This window comes from Thunnus thynnus, chromosome 21 (genome assembly GCF_963924715.1).
Source record: "Thunnus thynnus chromosome 21, fThuThy2.1, whole genome shotgun sequence".
NCBI classification, from domain to species: domain Eukaryota; kingdom Metazoa; phylum Chordata; class Actinopteri; order Scombriformes; family Scombridae; genus Thunnus; species Thunnus thynnus.
In genome coordinates, this window is record NC_089537.1 from 26,817,106 (window position 1) to 26,837,241 (window position 20,136).

General features: G+C 39.5%; 1 protein-coding gene across 4 annotated transcripts in view; it reads left to right on the forward strand.

The window, feature by feature from the left end:
- Nucleotides 1-20,136, forward strand: part of LOC137172859 (glycogen debranching enzyme-like) — a 74,910-nt gene that overhangs the window by 25,139 nt on the left and 29,635 nt on the right. For 3 of the 4 annotated variants that reach the window (XM_067577434.1, XM_067577435.1, XM_067577437.1), the window contains exons 11-14: nucleotides 2,324-2,511; nucleotides 10,212-10,425; nucleotides 12,839-13,002; nucleotides 16,738-16,836. In XM_067577434.1, the coding sequence (XP_067433535.1) occupies nucleotides 2,324-2,511; nucleotides 10,212-10,425; nucleotides 12,839-13,002; nucleotides 16,738-16,836 (665 nt within the window). The remainder of the gene's footprint in view (nucleotides 1-2,323; nucleotides 2,512-10,211; nucleotides 10,426-12,838; nucleotides 13,003-16,737; nucleotides 16,837-20,136) is intronic. The other variant, XM_067577436.1, reaches the window with a different exon arrangement.

The following is a 20,136-nucleotide window of genomic DNA, read 5'->3' on the forward strand; positions in this document are numbered from 1 at the left end:
ACTTTAGATTAGGGGTTGCACTTGTAAATGATTTATAAATGATTTAGTCACACATTTACACATCATTTATAACTGATGAGGATGATGAAAGCAGCTGGGGATGGCATAGAGCTAACACATGGGGCCACCAGCCCCTGTTTACCTGCATGAGGAGCTATATTGGCAGGTCACAATGTGCATAGATTCACATTATCCCACTCCCATAAACTACTAATGGTTTATTCATGAATATTTCATAATTAACTAATCATTCATAGATGACTTACAAGATATTTGTTAGATGTTAACATAGCGTTAATTGGTCATTTACAAAGGTATATTATTGTTTTTTTCATTAGTTCATCATTAACTAATGTCTTATAAATGACTTACTACTGAATGTTATTATAAATTGTTACCAAATACACATACAGTACATATATACATACAGTATTTAATGTGTGCCTGGGTGCAAATAGAATTGTTGGCTACGGACACCTGGGTGCTTGTCTCTGCCATGCTATATACACCCAGGTGTAAATAGCCACATTGGCTATTCCACCCCGGGTGTAAATAGCGTTGTTGGCTACTGACACCTGGGTACTAATAGCAATCCTAAATAAGTCAAAATCCATACACACAGCAGTAACAGATATATTATACTTGCACCCCCAGGATCTATACAAGAAACAGTTATTCTCACACTGATCATAAGTAGGTCAAGACTAGAAACACCAGACTAGAAAAAACAGAGAAATAGGAAAATAGGAAACATCTCTAAATAACTATACTGACCACAGATTCCACTTAAAGCTTACTTATTTAGGAGATTGCTAGTAATGCATGTTTCAGGTATTGACCCCACTGGAATAGAAAGAGGCTATCCAAATGGACAAAGATAATGATTTAAAGCATAACTTGTAATTCCTGAGCTTCATTAGTCCTCCAGCAGTGATGGTTTAAAGTTTCATAAAGCCTCCCTTCTTCACAACCAATTAAGGTCACCACCAGGTGGCATTGCAACCTCATTAAAATGAACTGATAGAGGGTAATCTTTAATCTTTAAAGGAATAATTCCTGTGGATTGTTTTTTTGTGTTCACTTATCTGTTGTTTCAGTAGTATTCTTACCAACTCAGGCAAACCCACAGGGACAGCCTATCAGATAGATAACATCTATGGAGATACAATAAGCACACTCTTATTGTGAAATGTTTTTCCAGTCAGAGTGATAAAATATAGAAGTTTTGATGGTATTATCACACTGTGCAGTCCAGGTGATAGCTGTTTGGTGTCCTTGAGTGGTATTTGTTGGTACAAGGTTTAAGGACAAAAAATAACCCATGAAGCTTCGACAGTGTGCAGGAATCAATTGTTTGCTTTAAATAAATTCAAATAAAACTCATTTTTACAGTAAGTGTATTCAAACAAGAGCAAGATGTTTTCAGAATGTGTGCATCCCTCTCAAACAAATTTCAAAGTGTGTTCCCAGTACCAGTGCTTAGTTTTTGGATTCGGGTTTGGGCTTCAAGGGGTGTGGGAGTGTTTCTTTGTGTTTTAGTTAATTATTAGCATGCAAACATGCTAAACTAAGATGGTGAACATGGTTACCATACCCTGCTAAATATCAACATGTCAAAAGGCATAGCTGAGGCTAAAAACAAACATTCTGAGGAATTAACCTTTCCACTTGTTTGTTCTGTAAAAAAAGGTGCACATGTTTTAATGTTTCCTCATGATAGTTGTTCTGTAGAACTCCAGTAGCATAAAGTGCCCATTTCACTGTATCTTTATGACATGAACTTCATGATATCTATTGTGGTTGTTTATCAATTTGCTGTTTTGCAGCATTATATTCCTGAAAGGTCATGCAAAAATGAAAAGATAAAGAAATCAAATCATAAATTGGCATGAGGTGCACATGGCCCAATACAGGAAGGCTCTGCAGTGGGTGATTAAAACCACCCAGAGCATCATCAGTACCTGAGCATCAGTGATATCAGTGAGGTGAAGTGCCTGCACAGAGCCCAAAGGATACTAAAAGACAATACCCATACAGAAGTATCCGCTGTCGTACCACCAGATACAGAGCAGCTTCTTTCCTCAGGCTGTGAGATTCCTCAATTCATCCTCCACACTCCAATATAAAAAAATAATTTTATTTTTATGACTTATAATTTATTAATCCATTTATACAATTTCTGATTTTGTAAGTAGCATAAAGGAACTAAAAACCCTGTGTTGTAAAATGATCATAATAAATGAATCTTTAATCTTAAAAGAAAGATATTAACACTAATGATCTTTTTCAAATTTGATGTTCCTTCCTCTGATGTTGTCTGCAGGCTCAGAGGTCTACCTGCGGAGAGAACTCGTCTGTGAGAGTGACACTATCAAGCTCCGTTATGGAGAGAGACCAGAGGACTGTCCTTACCTGTGGGCTCATATGAATAAATACACTGAGATTACAGCCAAGCTCTTCTGTGGTGTACGCCTAGTCAACTGCCACTCTACCCCTGTGCATGTGGCTGAGGTATTCTCTAACCACTCATCTTTCTTCATTTTACATGATCATCTTACTCAGTGTATACACTCTTAAAGGGCAGGTTCACAATTTCACAATTCAGTCTGTTGTAAAACAACAGTCAGGGGCCCAAATGAACATTGAAACATGTTTTTCTTGCTGTTATCATTCCTCCTGTTCATACTGACCATTAGCCAAAGTCCCTCTTTTTGTTACTATACTTCCACCACAGCTCAACAGGGAAACACTGTCCGAGGAAACACAAAGAGGGAATTTGATGCTAAAAAGACAGCAAACGTAGCAAATATCCACTTGATGTGACTAACTCAGACTGCTGAAGCCTCATATAAGCTTCATAACTTTTAAATGCATTTTTGCACTTAATGATTGTGTGGACACACTGTGAATTTTGGCCTCCATCATTTACGCTGAAAACATAATACTTTCCATTAAGAAGTGACAGGTCCCAATCAGATCGTGCCACATCACTGGAGGTTCCGCCATCCTGCTGAACTATAGTAACCCCAATGTCACCTAATCAGATTGCACCATGTCATTGAAAGTCCCGCCCCATCCTCAACCAATGAGAGAGGAGAGGGTGGTTAAAACAAAACTATCTGTAGAAAACCTGATCCAATGATGTAGAGAGCATGGAAAATGAATGATTCCAGGGTACACCTATGACAAGCTTTCAAAAATTATCATCAATGCAGCGCCCAAGAAACATATCTTGTATTTGTGCTGGATCCAGATGCCGCCAGCTGACTCACTTCAACAGGAATGGACTTTAGAAGCGGGAGACGTCTGGGGGTATGTGTTCAACTATAGTGCAAATGACCTATGTTTTTATCAGTTGGAGAAAGGGAAACTTTCGGACCCCACTCTGTAAAAGCAACACTCACCTCACCGGACTAGGTCGTGTTAATTCTGGTGGCTTTAAACGATCTCAGAGTAACCACCGTACATGTGGTAGAGAAGAACGAAGAAGCAACAAAAGAAAAACAGCAGCAAACAACCGTACAGCTGAAAGAGAGCAGCCATACCCCTGTGGGAGAGGAAAAGTGCTGCCTCCAGTGGATGGTACTACTGCTCAAGCCATCTGGTGTCCATGTGAAAGGAACCCTCAATCAAATTTGTAGTATTTCAATTCTGAATGTGGGGTATTTCATACATCATTACATATACCTGTCACAGCTGATAAAAGAGCGGCAAGGTTTAAAGCTCTCTTCCTCAACAGTCAGACATCAAGGGACGTGGTTCTGGTGAAAAAAATCTTTACCAGAAGATTTGGCAAATTTTTCATCGATGCAAGCCACATACTCAGCTCTACTGCTCATCCCACAAATGCATGTTACTCACAAATGTGGCACCATTTAAAAGGGAAATAAACAGGCTTTCCGACGATATAAGATTTATTGCCAAGAAGCATTGTTACAACAAAGAAATAATCTACGAAACACAAATTTCCTTACTTTTTGTGCTATGTTTATTTAGATTCCTACTAGCTGCAATCCCATGGCACAGCTATGGGCAGTGCTTTTGCCCAATCCTATGCCTGTCTTGTTATGGGTCTATGGGAAGAGAAATTTATTCATAACTCACTCCAAAACACATTTTTGTCCAAAATTGCTTTGTGCAAAAGATACATTGATGATACTGTGGTAATATGGAGAGGTGATAGAAAAGAGCTGTTTGATTTTCTAAAATATATAAATTCTACTACTATCTTTCTTTCACTATGGAACAGCATGATACCTTTGTCCACTTCCTAGATCTAACACTTTACAAGGGAAACAACAGTACTATTGAGACCACAATCTACCATAAACCCCTCAGCAGAAACACACTTTTAAAGGCTGAGAGTAACCATCCAAAACAACTCATTTGGAATATCCAAATATTCCTATTGGTCAGTTTTTGACCAATTGATTGCGCATAAACTGCAGTACTGTTACAGATTTCCAGTCTAAAGCTGTTGAAATGAAAGAGCGTTTCCAACAGAGGGGTTACCTTACATCATACATCTCCGCTGCCTATCAGAGGGCCTTACATACAGAGAGGGAATCCCTGTTAGAAAATTAGAGCTACCAATACTTCCCCACAGATCACTTTCTCTACTGAGTATTCTCCTCTGGCAGGCAGGGTCAAAAATATTATCCTTAAACATTGGAATGTCCTTAAAAGTGACCCATCTCTATATACTATCAGCTCTGTGCCTCTCGTTCAAATGTTGCCACAATCTGAGAGACAGACTGGTTCATTCTGATACTGAAAAACCATCTAACACTGTCTCCTGGCTGCCTAATCAACCCACAGGATTTTTTCGCTGTGGACACTGTGCACAATGTTCTAACTCATCAGACACCAAGTACTTCACACATCCACATACTAGTAAAAAATACTTCATAAATCTTTCATCAATTGCAGTAGCACACATGTTGTGTATATGCTGAAGGATCCCTGTGGCTTGGTTTATGTTGGACAAACAAAAAGAACTTTAAAAACTTGCATATCTGAACATAAGACTGTAATATGTACACAAAACATGGACTATGCTATGGCTCGTCATTACGCACAGCCCAATCATGGCTCTACAGCATCATTAAAGTTGTGGGGAATAGAAAAAATTTCACCCTCTCCTAGAGGTGGTGACATCATCAACTCACTGCTTCGTAGAGGGGCATTTTGGATTCAGACTCTGAACACAGTGGAGCCCTTTGGCATAAATGAAGAACTCAATTGGTCATGGTTCCATTGACTTGTCCTACTTCATGAATGTTTGTATCTGTATTTTAGGTACTATTATTTCTGTAATTCTTTAGTAGAGTTTTTTGTTTCTGACATGGTGTTGTTCCTTTGGCATTGATGAAGAACTAAGTATGTCATGTTTTTTCTAGTTTGTCATTTTTGATGGATATTTGTATTTGTATTTGATGTATTTTATTAACTGTGAGTGGTTTGTGCTCTTTTGTTCTGACATGTGTTGGGAGTGTGGGACGTTAATCTTTTTATTCTTCTTTTGCGGCTCAGAATACATTGGTTTAAGCGAAGTGTAGATCCATACAATGTTATCAGGTAGTACATCCATTACATATTCAGTTTTCTAAAGCATTTTTCACAAAATACGTTTTTCCCGACCCACTCGGTCCCATAATCTGACATTAAAAAGGTACTCAGAGTCTAGGATCAAAGTCAATTTTCGCATTAACACCAAGGTGTGAATTTTCAATAACCAAAAGACAAGGTTTGGCCAGTGGATAGCAACCGTCTCTTATCAAATACCACTCAAAACTTTTTCTGCAGTGACAAGTTTTTAAGAAAAAAACCCTTTTTATCACGCACAATGCTGTGCTGATGCCCTCCTTAGAGTTTGACATGTAATGGAAGACGAACTGTTTCGTACCAAGCATCAAATTCTCACTTTTTCTCCTCTGTCATTCTAAGACTGCAGCAGTGGGTAGGGGTCTATGTAGTTCAAATGATTCTCTGAGCTAAACCCATGCGGGAAATATCCCTTGATTTTATCAACAAAAATGCTTTAGGCATGGCTGCTAGAAGAAAGGAAAGGCTATGAGATTTTTAGTGCTGTAGTAGTGGTTTTGAATAGAAACAAAAACAGCATTTTACGTCTTCTCAGGGAATCAGTTTGGAATTTAGAGAGGGTTTGAACACCTTCACCTCTATAAAACACTACAATTTTACAATCCAAAGTCCATTCAGATTTGGTGGTTATTGTTAAAGGTCACCACTGTCAGTCCCACCGTATTCGGAATCTCTCTACCGCACACAGTGGCTTCTCTATCAGTGAAATTGGGATAAAGCAGATGAGCCACACTGATGGCAAAACACAGTTAGTTATCAGGGTTCTCTACAACATACAGAAACCCTTTCTTTTTCTTAATAATTTCGCTGTTTAACGTTTTTTCCAACATTCTTATACTGCCACCTTGTGGGTTACGGATCACTTGTGCAACCAATTCTAGGGTACTCTATGTCATAACAGACATGTTGGATTGTATGGCATGGTCCAAGAGAGCCTGGAAAGCAGACAGATCCATGTCAGCATCACCCCTTAAGTTGACAGACACGTTACTACGCAGACTCTCGCCTCTCAACTCCAGCTATATCATGTCTTGGCATCTTGCATATGAAAGGCCCTCTCTGAAAACTTGTGTACTTCCATCACACCCCCATAAAATGACTCCTAATCAGGAATGCCATCAGGAGGACGGAAGTTCATTAACTGCCTTATTTTGTGTCACTATCCTTGACTGGGTTGAATCATTGTTATTATTCACATTTCTCACTTGCTGTTGTATTGATTGAGCCATGCCATTCATCTGTTGTTATAGTTTTACTTTTGTTGACCTTTCACCTTTCAGTACCTTAAATCTTCCCACCCTATATTGTATGTTTTCCCAATTACCTCTTACTCACAGCATGAAATCAACCTCTTTGTATGTGTGTGTGTATGTGTGTGTGTCGCAGAGACAGACTGTGAAAAATGCAGACAGACCTAGACTAATCCAAGAATGAGACTGACTATCCTGTGTTTATATAGAGCATCTGTAGATGTGTGTGAACCAGAATTGGAAGTGAAGCCTGTGATTTCAGCTTTTTGCGCCTTTTTGGATGACTATTGTGTCAAGCAAGGCTCCTCAGTCTCAGGGCTCTAATTTGCATGGGTTTTTTTCCTTCTCTCCTCTTGAGGTTTTTGACTCAGTGATACAGATAACAGTAGTTATATGTACATACATTCATAATCAGTGTCTTCCAGTCAGTGGTATATTATACTGCATGTTTTGAGACATTTCATTCACTTTCATAGCCGGCAAGCAGACCCTCTTCTACAGCAAGTAGTTCCTTCCTGACCCAGCTCCATGGGGCACTCCCTTGATGGCTCTATTGTCAGGAAAGACTGGCCAGATCCACCACCAAATGTCTTATTGCTAACACAACTGCTACTGTTTACTAAACTTTGTTGTAGCCCAGGAACGCCTGGCTAGGCCAACACTAGCATGTCTGTTGTATCATTAAAACTGTACTCACTTGCCTGGACCAAGGCTCCAGCCTCCTCTCAGCAACTGTAGAATTTGGCCCGTAGACACCAGTGTTGGCTTAGCTCCATGACTAGTGTCAAGTGGGTATTCAATTCCTCCCCTCGACTGGTGTCTTCATGGCCTTGCAAACACCCTCCTCCCACCTGCAGCTCCTACTTCCTGGTAGCTGCATGGTTCCTCGGTGTCCTGTCCCCGACTGAGGGTTGGCTATTCCAGCTGTCAGTCCTATTGCTCAATCAGGTTAATTATCCAATCTATTGCACTTTTCGTCCAGTAGGCAGTACACTATGGCAGAAAACATAAACAACACAACAAAACTATACAATCCAAAGACACTTCAAAAGAATCCCAAAACCAATTAAACCAATTACAGTTAAAGCCAAACCATCTAAAATAATTCAAGCACAGCAACTAAAGAATCATGAATATTCTGCTGGGTGTGTGTGTGTGTGTGTGTAGTATGTGTATGCTTTATCCCTAAAAATGGTGTGCATTTGTAAGCTTTATTATAAATTAGAATGTCTTTAAAATGTTAAAATAATTTAAACATGAAGAGGAACTGTCTCTGGACCTTCCCACAGATCACCTCCATGGCTATCCTGCTTTCTGTTAATTCTGGTTAACCTTTCACCTTTCACTACCTTTGTCTATTGTTTTGTCTATTGTGTATTGTTTTTTTCCCCAATGCTATAATTGGACCTTTTCCCCAACTAATTCTACTAACATTTCAGTAGATTAAGTCTATTGATTTAGGTTTTCCCACATTTACTCTGCATTCATTGTCAAAGATTCAATGGACTACTTTGCATTACATCATGAATGTTCACTGTTGGACATCCTTCTCCCCCAAACATCATTTAAATGGTTCAAGTTAACACCTCCAGACTGTCTGATTGGTTAGGTAAAATGAATGGTAAATGGACTGCACTTCTATAGCGCCTTTCTTGTCTTCTGACCACTCAAAGCGCTTTTACACTACAAGCTACATTCACCCTTTCACTCACACACACTCACAAACCGATGGCGGCTACCACACAGGGTGCTGACGCAGCCATCGGGAGCAATATGGGGTTCAGTATCTTGCCCAAGGGCACTTCCATATATTGACTGAAGGAGCTGGGAATTGAAATGCCGATCCTCCAATTAGTAGACGACTTGCTCTACCTCCTGAGCCACAGCTACCCAAGGTTAACACCAGCAACGTCATCTTATTGGTCAGGAGTGGGGGTACGACTTCTGATGTGGTGCGATCTGATTGGGAACTGTCACTTTTGATGGAAAGTATTGTATATCTCTCTCTCTCATATTTGAAGGGGATCTTTTAATAGCCAATATGAACAGGAGGAATGATTACAGGGAGGGAAACCTCTTTCAGTGTTCATATGACCTGACCAATGTTTTCAGACTGGGAAATTGTGAACCTGTCCTTTAAAGGTTCTACATGGAGCATGTCTTGTTTTATTAAATTATATTAATTATAATACGCTTCTTTTATCCTTGAGCCAAGAATGACTGCTAATCCTGCCACATCATGAGCAGCCAGTTCAGTTCAGTGTGAGCATAGGAGACGTATGCTTTGGCTGTGCAGCCAGGTTGGTTGAAATGTTTAGTGTTAGTTAACAGCAGCACAAGATTAATAAAAATGATGAGTGCCTGATCCGCCTTAGAGGATAATTTACTACTGATGCTAAACAGTCAATAAGTCCATATTCTCCAACTGAGGTGTACACAAAAACATACAAAGGGTTTAGTTTCATGGCAGTAAAATGGCAGAGACTGATGATCATGTTGTGGCGGTGTGTGCTCATATGGTCCTGACGGGTGTTGATGTGGAGATCCTGATATGAATGTGTTATGAATATTTTACCTAGTCTTCTTAGTTGTCTGGGAGCCTCTGGACAGGACACACAGACACATACACAGTCTCTATAATATTATAATGAATTAAAACTACATGAAGAAAAGTGAGGTGAAATATAAAAGAATAAATCTCATAACTCTAACTCAGTAAAATATTATATAGTGTCGCTAGATATTACATAAAAAAATGTAAGGTTCTGTATGTCCCCTACCAGATTTTTTTCAAAAAATCTCATCTCAATGTCCATTTGATAGCTGTTGTAGCGAAAATTTCATGGGGCTCGAAAGGGTAAACTAAGTGAACTAGTGCCACAGAGTTTAGTTAATGATTCAGCACATGTTGATAGTACATTCTGCTTACATTTTAATGCTTGTCTGCTGAATCACCTTGTGCCTTTAAAATGCTCCACACAGGTATTGCCTGGATCAGGCAGGATGGAAGGAGAGAATCAAATATTATACAAATTGTCGCTGAAAGTGATTCATCATGGCTAACCACAGTGGCACAGTGTGTCTGGAATTTAGCACCTTGGAGATGCAGATGTACAGTTTTGGAGCACAGTTGAAAAATGTTTATCTGGGCCTAAAGAGAGACAACATGGGCCCTTCTTATCATCAATTAATGAGCTGAAGCAGCAAAGATTACTGCAGCAAATGAAAATAGTGTTAAGTCCTATGTAATCATGGGCTTGTATCATGGGTTTGGGTTAAACACTTTATTGACACGTTTAGCTCTGGTGGACTTAATCCAGGTTAACTGTTGTGTATTTTATGTGTTGGTCCCTGTAGGCGATGCTGGCAGCAGCCAGAGCCATCAGGCCTGACCTCTATGTGATAGCTGATCTCTGTACCGGCAGTCAGCTTACTGACAATGTCTTTGTAAACCGTCTGGGAATCACCAGTTTGGTGCGAGGTACTGAGACCGACCTGCTGGCTCGCTCCACTCTGCTCAATGCTCTGCTTGAAAATGCACAATGTAGACAAAACACTGCAAAGTCTACTGGTATGTGAAGAACTGATCGATCTCTAAGGACTGGGAATGACACTAAATCGCATCTTCTTCTTCTCCTCTTCTTTTTTGTGCTTCCTTCTGCTTTTTAACATAATTGCATCTAACATGAACATGCATGTTTCATATTGTCGCACTTTTTTTTTTTGTCATTTCAAATATGTGTTTTTAATACAAATCTGTTTCAACTATATAATTATATGTCCATGTTTGTGCTATTATGTCCACTTGATTCCCTAATCCTATCAACCTGATCCATGTTACATCATCATGCTGCATGTTTAATACTTTATCTCCCTCTATGTTTGCACATCTGTCCTGTCCATCTACACATCTTCATCATCCTCCCATCCTTCCTCTCCCTCGTGTTGTTTCTTTTCCTTCTTCAGTTCGTCTGTTTCTGGTCACATGTCCACTTTTGCATGGTGTTGGGGTGATCCTGTTGGTTATGTTTGGTGTGGTGTGGTTTGGCCTGGCTCGGCTCTGCAGTACATGCTTGACCAGGCTCGTTCTCTGAGGTCAGACCTATATGTGTTGGCTGAGCTATTCATTAGCAGTGAGGAGCTGCAAAATGTCTGTGTGACTAGGCTGGGCATTACCTCACTCAGCAGAGGTAAGCAATCACACCAGCATTGTGTGTGTAGTTTGGAAGAAGGGATGCACCGATCTGACTTTTTCAGTCCCAATACTGATACCGATACTTGGGGTTTGGGTATCGGCCAATACTGAGTATCGATCTGATTCCAGTGTTTAATTAATAAGCTGTATGCCTCACTGTGTGGAAGAGACTGGGATCATTCTTTTATGTGTAAGGCAACATCAGACTTGACTTAAACATTGATTTCCTAACTTTGTAAAACAAAATATAACAAATAAATACATAAATATAAACTTACTGCATTGTTATTTATTAAAATGATGGTATCTGATACCAGATCAGCCCATTGTCACTGATACCCGATCCAGCTATTTGAGTCAGTATTGGACTGATATCCAATATCAGTATCGGTAGCGGTGCATCTCTACAATTGGAACACTGCATTTTGACATGACGTATATGCCCCTCTGACTGTTATTGTTATTCTCTGACTGTTATGCATCTATGTGAATAATAATGAAACACTAAAAACTGCTGTGTCCAAATAACGAGAACAACTTTTACAAATCGCTAATTTCAGTCCTACAGCCAGTCACAAAAGTTTACTATGCATCAAAGTTAACAGTTGAATTATCTCCTTTTCTTTCCTCATATCTAAATGTATAACAACTAGATAGAGCAACTAAATGTGCAACAAATGTGGGAACTTAATGAACAGGAATCAAAAACTACTGGACCTCACAAAGCCTGAATGATAGAAAAGAATAATTTATGTGGAAATCCATCTCTCTCTCTCTCTCTCTCATTCTCAGTCAAGTTGCCTTCCTGGTAATTATAAGAGCGTCACAATAAAAAAGGTGGGAGTTAGTTAGTGGTAAAATTATATCATTATGTCATATGTTACTTACACTGAATTAAATCACAGATTGATAATTGATGTCAGAAAAATCAAATACTATAATGCACTGACTATTAGCCAATCAGAGCAGAGTACAAATCTGTGAGAGTCCTATTTGATTGCTGGCATATATACACTTAAATTGACAAATGTTCGCCTACACAGCAAATTAAGGTCACATGAAAAGGTATTATTATTTCCTTGATGTAGTATGTACCCATTGACACAGGTGTATGAGAGGTTAATCCAATGTATAAAGTAATGGGATATTAGTTACATATAGAAGGATAGTTTAATAGGATGAGTAGAAAGGTAGGATTGCTGAAAACTGCATGATGACTTCTTTGTTTGGACTTCTCAGTCACACAATCTTTTCAGTGGCACCATTAAGTGACCACTGTTTTCCTTGAAGTAGCGGTCTTTCAAATTCAGGTTCAAGTTTCAGGTAACACAGCTGTTAACTGACAGTAATGGAATAAGGTTATTCAGCTGGAAACAGTTCTAGTTGGGTGGAATGAGGTAAGTCAAGCCTCCACAGAAGTGTTGTGGAATTAATGGCGACAGTCAGATCAGCAGGTCACAGCCTGGGATCCATTTGCCATACCTTTCCATTACAATAAATAAAATAAAAATTGACTCTAAAAACATTTGAAAAAAAACTTTATTGTTTAAAAATTGAATTAGTTTCAATATACATTTAAAGCCAGCGAGGACTTCCTTTATGGAGATGATTACCCACTAGCAACCACATCCACACTGGAATTAAATAGGGTCATTCATTTAACAGCATTTTAATGAGTTGGAATCTTGCAGCCATACTTTGTGATTTTAACTTGCATGTCTTCAAATCAATGTTGTCATCATTATTGACCTGACTGATGTGATGTGCAGCAGCTCTTCTCCTCTGTCAGATGCTAGGAGTGCTACAGGCAGTCAGGAGGAGGGAGGATGGCTGTCTTGGTTTGGCAAGGAGCCTGTAGGTGCCTTCTTCCAGCCCAGCCTTCGGCCTCTGATACCAGCTGTCACTCACACCATGTTCATGGACGGGACCCTCAACGATCACAGTCCTATCCAGGTACGCTTGAATCTAGAGTGCCCACTTCTGCTGCTGCTACCACTAAATCTACTGCTAATGATACTATTATTATTGCTAGCATGTCTCTATGTCTCCTTCTAGTGCTATGAGTAGCTTTTTAGATTATGTAACTCTCTGCCTCCTGAACCTTGTGATTATCTATTACAACCCTTCCAGAAACTCTAGAACATTTTTAGGAACTCAAGAAACCACTGTATTTTCTGTTAACTTTTCATGGTACATGTAAAGTCACAGCATGACTTTGCAATTGCTTGGCCTATATTGTTGCAGTACATCAAGATGTGAATGACTGCTTCAAAGTGGTTAGTGTTGAAACACTGGTGCTGTGCCAGGTGTGAGCAACCACAATCAGGTTTTGTGATGCGTATGTGTAGCTTTTCACCCAACAGAAGTGCCAGTGAAAGGTTTTCTTTACCATGATGACGTGTTGTAAAAATTACAGCCTGACATCAAGATGGCACTAGTGTGTATGGCAAGCAGTCTGTCAAGTCTGCTCGGCTTATTGCTTGCTGCTGCTTTGTTTTTCTGTGTATGTTGTTGAGATGTTTCTGCTTTACTTGTTTGATCGCCAAGCACTTCTTAACATCCAAGCTTCTCAAGAGATGTTGTCAAAGCATGATTTGGACAACCAGACTACAAGCCTTCCTCTCTTCTTATCAGATATACATTTTAGAAGACTGGGAATGGCACAAGGTAGAGAAGGGACCGTTGGTCCCTGGCACTGAAAGTGCAAGGAACCTATTGAGTCATAGTTATGGCACCACCTACTGACAACAGGAAGTCATCCTCATGTGACAAACATCATCCGATTTACATTAAATTTACATGCTGTGGTCTACACATGATATACAGCAATATGACATATAATTAGTGGGTGTTCTCTGGTGCAACATTGTGGACACAGGAAGTAATATTTTTCTGTTATATGCAATGTCCAATATTCATGAAAATGTGTATCAATGTCAGTTGCCCCCTGGAAAATGTATTGCTGTATTAATAATTCACTATATAGTATTGCCTATGTGACAGGTACTGTCTGTTGTGGATATTTTGAGTGATGGTCAGCACCTCAGTGGAGAAAAGCGGACAGGAGCCTTTGATGTTTTAAAGCTGAAAATGTTTATTGAAGCACTTGATCAAGGAGAACTGAAATAGCGAACATCGAAGTCATCTACAACTCGGATGCTGTCTCTTTCCGTTCTGCCCTCTGAAATTCTGACCCTTAGTCTTTAACCTAAGCAGGTCACCCTACAATATGAAAAATTAGTCTAATTGGTTCACTAGTTTCTAAACACGGAACTGCATTTTACCTGTGTTGGTTCAGGTCATGTTGCATGGAACTTCAGGTCACTGTCGGCACATTCTGGTTTGAATGTCTGATTGTGTCAATAGAATCTACTCTTTCATCTATCCGCGTTGTCTAGGAAAGCCTCCTCCGACCTTGGTAACCATAGCAATGCTGATTTACCCTTTATCAGAGAGGTTTCTGATTTCCCCAAAACAGACACAGAGGGTTCTGAAGTCTCAAGGAGAGGAGAGAATGTCTCCTTCCTGCTTAAGAATTAGTGTGACCTCAAGGCCCAGGCTTGACCCAATGTAACCCAACTTGTAACCCCTAAAGATGGAAAATTCCACTCTGATACAAAAATCAGCAACACAGTCACCATCAACAGTGTGTCATGCAACTGCAAGCAGATCTCAAGCTTGGAAGTATTTTTCTTTTTTGATTTTTACAAAAAAATATATAAAAAACACATCTTCACATTACAGTGCTATTATAGTCTTTTTTCCCCTACACATTCTGATGTAAAACAAACATGTGGTTGTACAGTGGTAATGTATGATTACCTATAGAGCACCTAAACGAGAGAGTAAGAACAATTTTCTTTTACATCCACAATAAAAATTCTAAAACACTCTAAATAAACATTGTATCCATAGACAATAAATGAAACATCATTTTGTGTCCTATATAATGCAACTTGTCATTGGTGTTGTACAAAAACCTCACATCAACATTGTGGGAACACAGAAAAATAAGTTTACTTTTATACTGTTGACCACATACTTCTAAAATCAACAAATCAACAATGGGCTATAAATGGGATATGGAATACTATTAGCCCATGAAAAACTACAAAAGCCTTCATTTCACACAAAACATGATAAATCACAAAGCTGGACTTACAAGGTTTTCATGTAACAACTATATATGAAACCCACATTTAACAAAAGCCTACCTGGTAAAAAAAAAAAAATCACCAACACACAGTCACCAGTGTGTCATGTAACTACAAGTATTTAGATCTGTGTAACAAAAAGTGAAAAATTACTATCTAAAATAATTACGAGAAAACATTACAGCCGGGAGCAGGCCAGCAAGTGCATGGCTAGCTAACTAGCATTAGCTCAACATGCTAATAAGAGGGCCACTCATAGATAAAGTTACTATTCCTGCACATAAATGTCTATAACATTCTGACTACATGCTACTAGTGCCTACAGTCAAAATGCGTGCTACTGACTGTTGCAAAAACTAATTTTAAAGCATTAAACATAGAAACATTGGTTGCAGCATTGTTCACGTATACCAACCTCCAGCTTGGAAGTATTTTTCTTTGATGAGGCATGTACGGTGCAAGGAGAGGAACCCTATCTATGCAGTTGCACTATTAATCCACCGGGTGGCTCTAAAATTATGTATATGTAAGTCAAGCATATCTATTTTGTAGAAATTCATAATAGAGGTCATTTCTAACTCTGTTACACTCACAGGCAACAGGAAGTGAAGCCTAATTGACACATAGTTTATCAAATGTATAGACAAATTCCAATATGTCATCTCCAGCGCCACACACAGTGTCTGATAATCCTGAAAATTCAGAGATGTGTCAACCAACATCCAGTGGCGATACCATGCGCGCAAGGTGCGAGGGTCCATTCATCGCTGCTTGCAGCTTTAATTATGTTTACTGTTTTATTTTATTCTTATTTGTTACTTACTTTTATATTCATTTATTTTGACATTTTAAGCCTGTTCAGCACTTTGGTCAACTCTGGTTGTTTTAAATGTGCTATACAAATAAATTTTGACTTGACTAGATTTGACTTGATGTCTGCAGCTTTTCACACAACCTGCTCATTATGATAGCAATTGACATTAACCTCTGTGACAAATACAATGCATTTTCCTGTGAATTGCCAGTGGAAAGGTGTATTGTGAAACAACAGCAAAAGGAAGTGATCACTCTGAATTAGCATTTACAGCACATACAAGACCAATAAATTATGAGAAAGCATTCAATTCTGAACAGTGAAAATGAATAAATAACCTTTCCTCAATCTATTTTCAAACACAAGCTGGGGTCCGGGTTGCAGTGGCAGTAGGCTAAGCAAGGCAGCCCATGCATCCTTCTCCCCAGCCATGTACTCCAGCTCCTGCTGGGAGAACCTGAGGGATTCCCAGAATGGTGATATCTGGCCTAGGAACACCTTAATAACAAGAAAATAATTGTAAAACTGTAAGCTCTATATCAGTATAGGCTGTTGAAGAGCTGGGTGATGATTGAATATTAGCTTAGCATTATTTGCTCAGTGGTTTACCTTGTTGCCTCACAACAACACGTAACAAGGCTTGTGTTTAAATCCATTAGCTGTGGCATTATTAAATTGTTGATTTTAACCATTAAGCTCAGTCTTGTTGTTTTGTTTCAGCGTTCAGTGTATGACTTCCTGCCCAGCTCTGCTCTGGTTTCTATGGCCTGCTGTGCTACAGGCAGCACCAGAGGATATGACGAGCTGCTTCCTAATCAGGTAAGAACAAATACACATAAAGTACCACAGTGTGGCCCTCTCTGCTGACGGTATATCAGATTGAAGCTCAGATGTTATTCACAGATTAAGTAAACAAACAAAGTGCAAAACAATAGAAAAAATTCCTTGTACAGTATCTGCCACCTGTCCAACTGAGGTGTTACGCCTGGGACACACTGGATGCGTGAACCTCAGCAGTGCGTGTGCGTCGCTGAACTGCTGCGTCTCGCACGCTTGCAGCATCCACACAGGAGGCGTGTCTCCTGTGGCGCTTCTGTCACTAGCAGCCCTATCTTTCTATCGTGTTCCCTGTCTATTTCTGCTGAGAACCGCACGCATCATGCAGAGAAAATAGGTGAGACCTTGAATCTCTAGATGACGCAACGCAGCAGCCTCGCATGAGTCACGCGTCTCATGCGGGCTGTGTGGTAACTCTAACATAGCGCCGAAATGAAAAGCAATGTGACGCACACGCGCTGCTCACGCATCCAGTGTGTCCCAGGTGTTAGTGGGTGAGAACACAACTATCTTTGCCACTGGTCATCATCTGGGAACGCAGGGGGCACTAGAGAGATTATTTCCCACGTAGGAGGGGACGTTCTGGGGACCTTGTGTAACGTTCCCTAAAAGTTCTCTAAAGGTCACGAATGTCCCAAACCTTTACAGAACATTGGAGACGTTCCTAAAACGTCCTCTTTTGGTCATGAAAGTACTGCAATTCAAAGTTCCCTATACGACTTTAGGGAACGTTAAACTCACATGGTCACATAGCAGCATTATAAAGAGAACATCTGGGTTGTCAACAGAACTTTCCCATGTAGTCTCCTGTTGCTCATATGAGAACATTTTGTTGAGAACTTAATCAGAACGTTCGCATGAGGGTCCAAGTTGGCCATATAATGATGTTCCCTATATGACTTTAGGGTGATGTTCCATTTTATGGTCACATTGCAACATTACAAAGAAGGCATTTCAGACTTTAAGAGAACGTTCCCATATGGTTCCCTATTAGTCACATGGGGACGTTTCATTCTGGACTGCATCTAAGTTGGTATACGGTACATTCTCTACATGACTTTAGATGTTTGCTCTGTTTTTGTTCTTTTATGGTAACACAGCATCACAAAGGGGACTTCTGGAATGTAAAGAAAACATTCCCATATGGTTCTCTGTAGGTCATTTGAGAACTTTCCCTTAAGGACTTTTTAAGAGGAAAAAGTTTCCTTGATAACCATTGGGGAACGTCCGCAAACAGAACTTCCATCACTTAAAAGGGATATTCCCATTTCGTGCCCAGCTGGTCACATTACAACATTCTGTTTGGTTCCCAGCTGGTCACATTACAACATTCTGTTAGAATATAGAATACATTATGTCTGCCTAGTTCCCATTTCATAACATTACAGCAACATAACAGTAACATTACAGGCACATAACAGTGTCAGGTATAGCAGAGCAGGTGGACCCAAATTTAGAGAACAGAGAAGGAGGGCTGAAGAAAACCTTCTTTATTGCTGAGACTTACAGGCAAAAACAAAAGCAGGCTGGGCTGTGTAGAACTGAATACAGGAAACGACTGAGCAGGCAACAAACACAACAGAACAGACTTACTGGGCATGACAAAACAGAGGATCCAACAAAGAGTGACTGCAAACCAAGACTTATATACTATCTGAACTAATAGACAACAGGGAACAGGTGGAAAGACACAAGGGCAGGCTGGGAGTGATTGGCTGGGGAAGACACTAGGAGCAGGGCAGGACTGATGAGGCTGATACAGGACAGGTGCGGGAAAAATACAGTGCAGGGCAGGGCTAACAAGAGTAATGTGGGGCAGGTGAGCGGAGGAGCACATGAACACAGGAGTGAAGAACACACAAGGGAAACAGAGCAAACCAAAACCCAGAAAACACCACTCAACAACCCAGCATAAACCAAAACGTCTCTGAATGAATGAACCTAGGAACACAGAACTACAAGCTAACCAATAGTCTAATAGTCTTTCCAAGAAAAAACTCAAATATTAAAGAGCATGATCAAATGACCAAAAGTACTGAACAGAAGTGCAACACAGAAAACCAAAAGAACAAACACAAAGAGTCCCAAAACCATGAGTCCATGACAAACAGAAACATTATAGTAACATTACAGTAAAATTACAGGGACATTAGAGTAGCATTACAGTGGAACTTGCAAAACAACATTAGAGAAAATGAACAGGACTCAACACAGAGCAATTAGATAAGCTACAGGGGCTACGGAGACCCCCAGGTGCATCACTGGTGGAAGCAGAGAAGGTCCTGCTCAATTTAAGATATGTCAAGTTGTCAGTTTATTGGATCAGATTACAAGGGAGTGTGGGTAGCCATCCAACAAAGTCAGCTACATAAGTGTTGGGACTACTCCATGAACACAAAAGGATTTGAGTGGAACATAGATCAGCAGATCAGTTCAGGCTTACTTCCTTACTTCCAGCCCCCAAAGTAAACATAGTGATACTAGAAAAAGAAACAGTTCAATGATCAATAAAGTTTTGTGAGTTACAGCAAAATGTTTATCAAAATGTTACAGAATCAGTAGGCTAATTATCTATCAGTCTATTCAGTAGAGATGCCTGGGATTATAATGGCTTCAAGATGGATGGAAGAAATCAGAGCCCTAGCAACAGTCATATGCATTGATTCCATGGCAGTACTCTAGAGTTTTATACAGTATATGGTCAGTTGGTTGGAGACAATTTAATTCTAGAGATGAGGACTATTCTTTTGAATATTGAGAGGTTAGGTATTTCAGTTCAGATGATGAAATAGCCAAAGTCAAAGTGCCCTGGCATTTTCATGCATAACTGTTTCTAAAGCATGAGAATATTGTGAAAACCAAAAAATCGTCCAGTAAGCAGCAGTTCTGTGGGGCAGAAGCATGAGAGGTATAGAGGAGAGTGGCCAGGCTGGTTCAAGCTGACAGGAAGGTGACAACAATTCAAATAGTCACACAGTGATATGCACAAAAGCATCCCGGAACACAAAACACATCAAATGTTGAGGATGATCGACTACAGCAGCAAAATGTCTTTATGCCACTGGAATAGTTATAGACCTTTTAAATTATAGACTTTTACAGTAATAATTGTATTTCCTTACTCCTTAAAAGATTTAATACAGAAGAAATAATATAAATAAATTAAATAAAAAGTTTTATTAATAAGAATAAGAAAATCTATTTTTAAAAATAAAAATAAACATTTTACCTTTATTAAAATAAGTATTATTAATATTTTTTATTTTTCAAGGAATAAAAAGG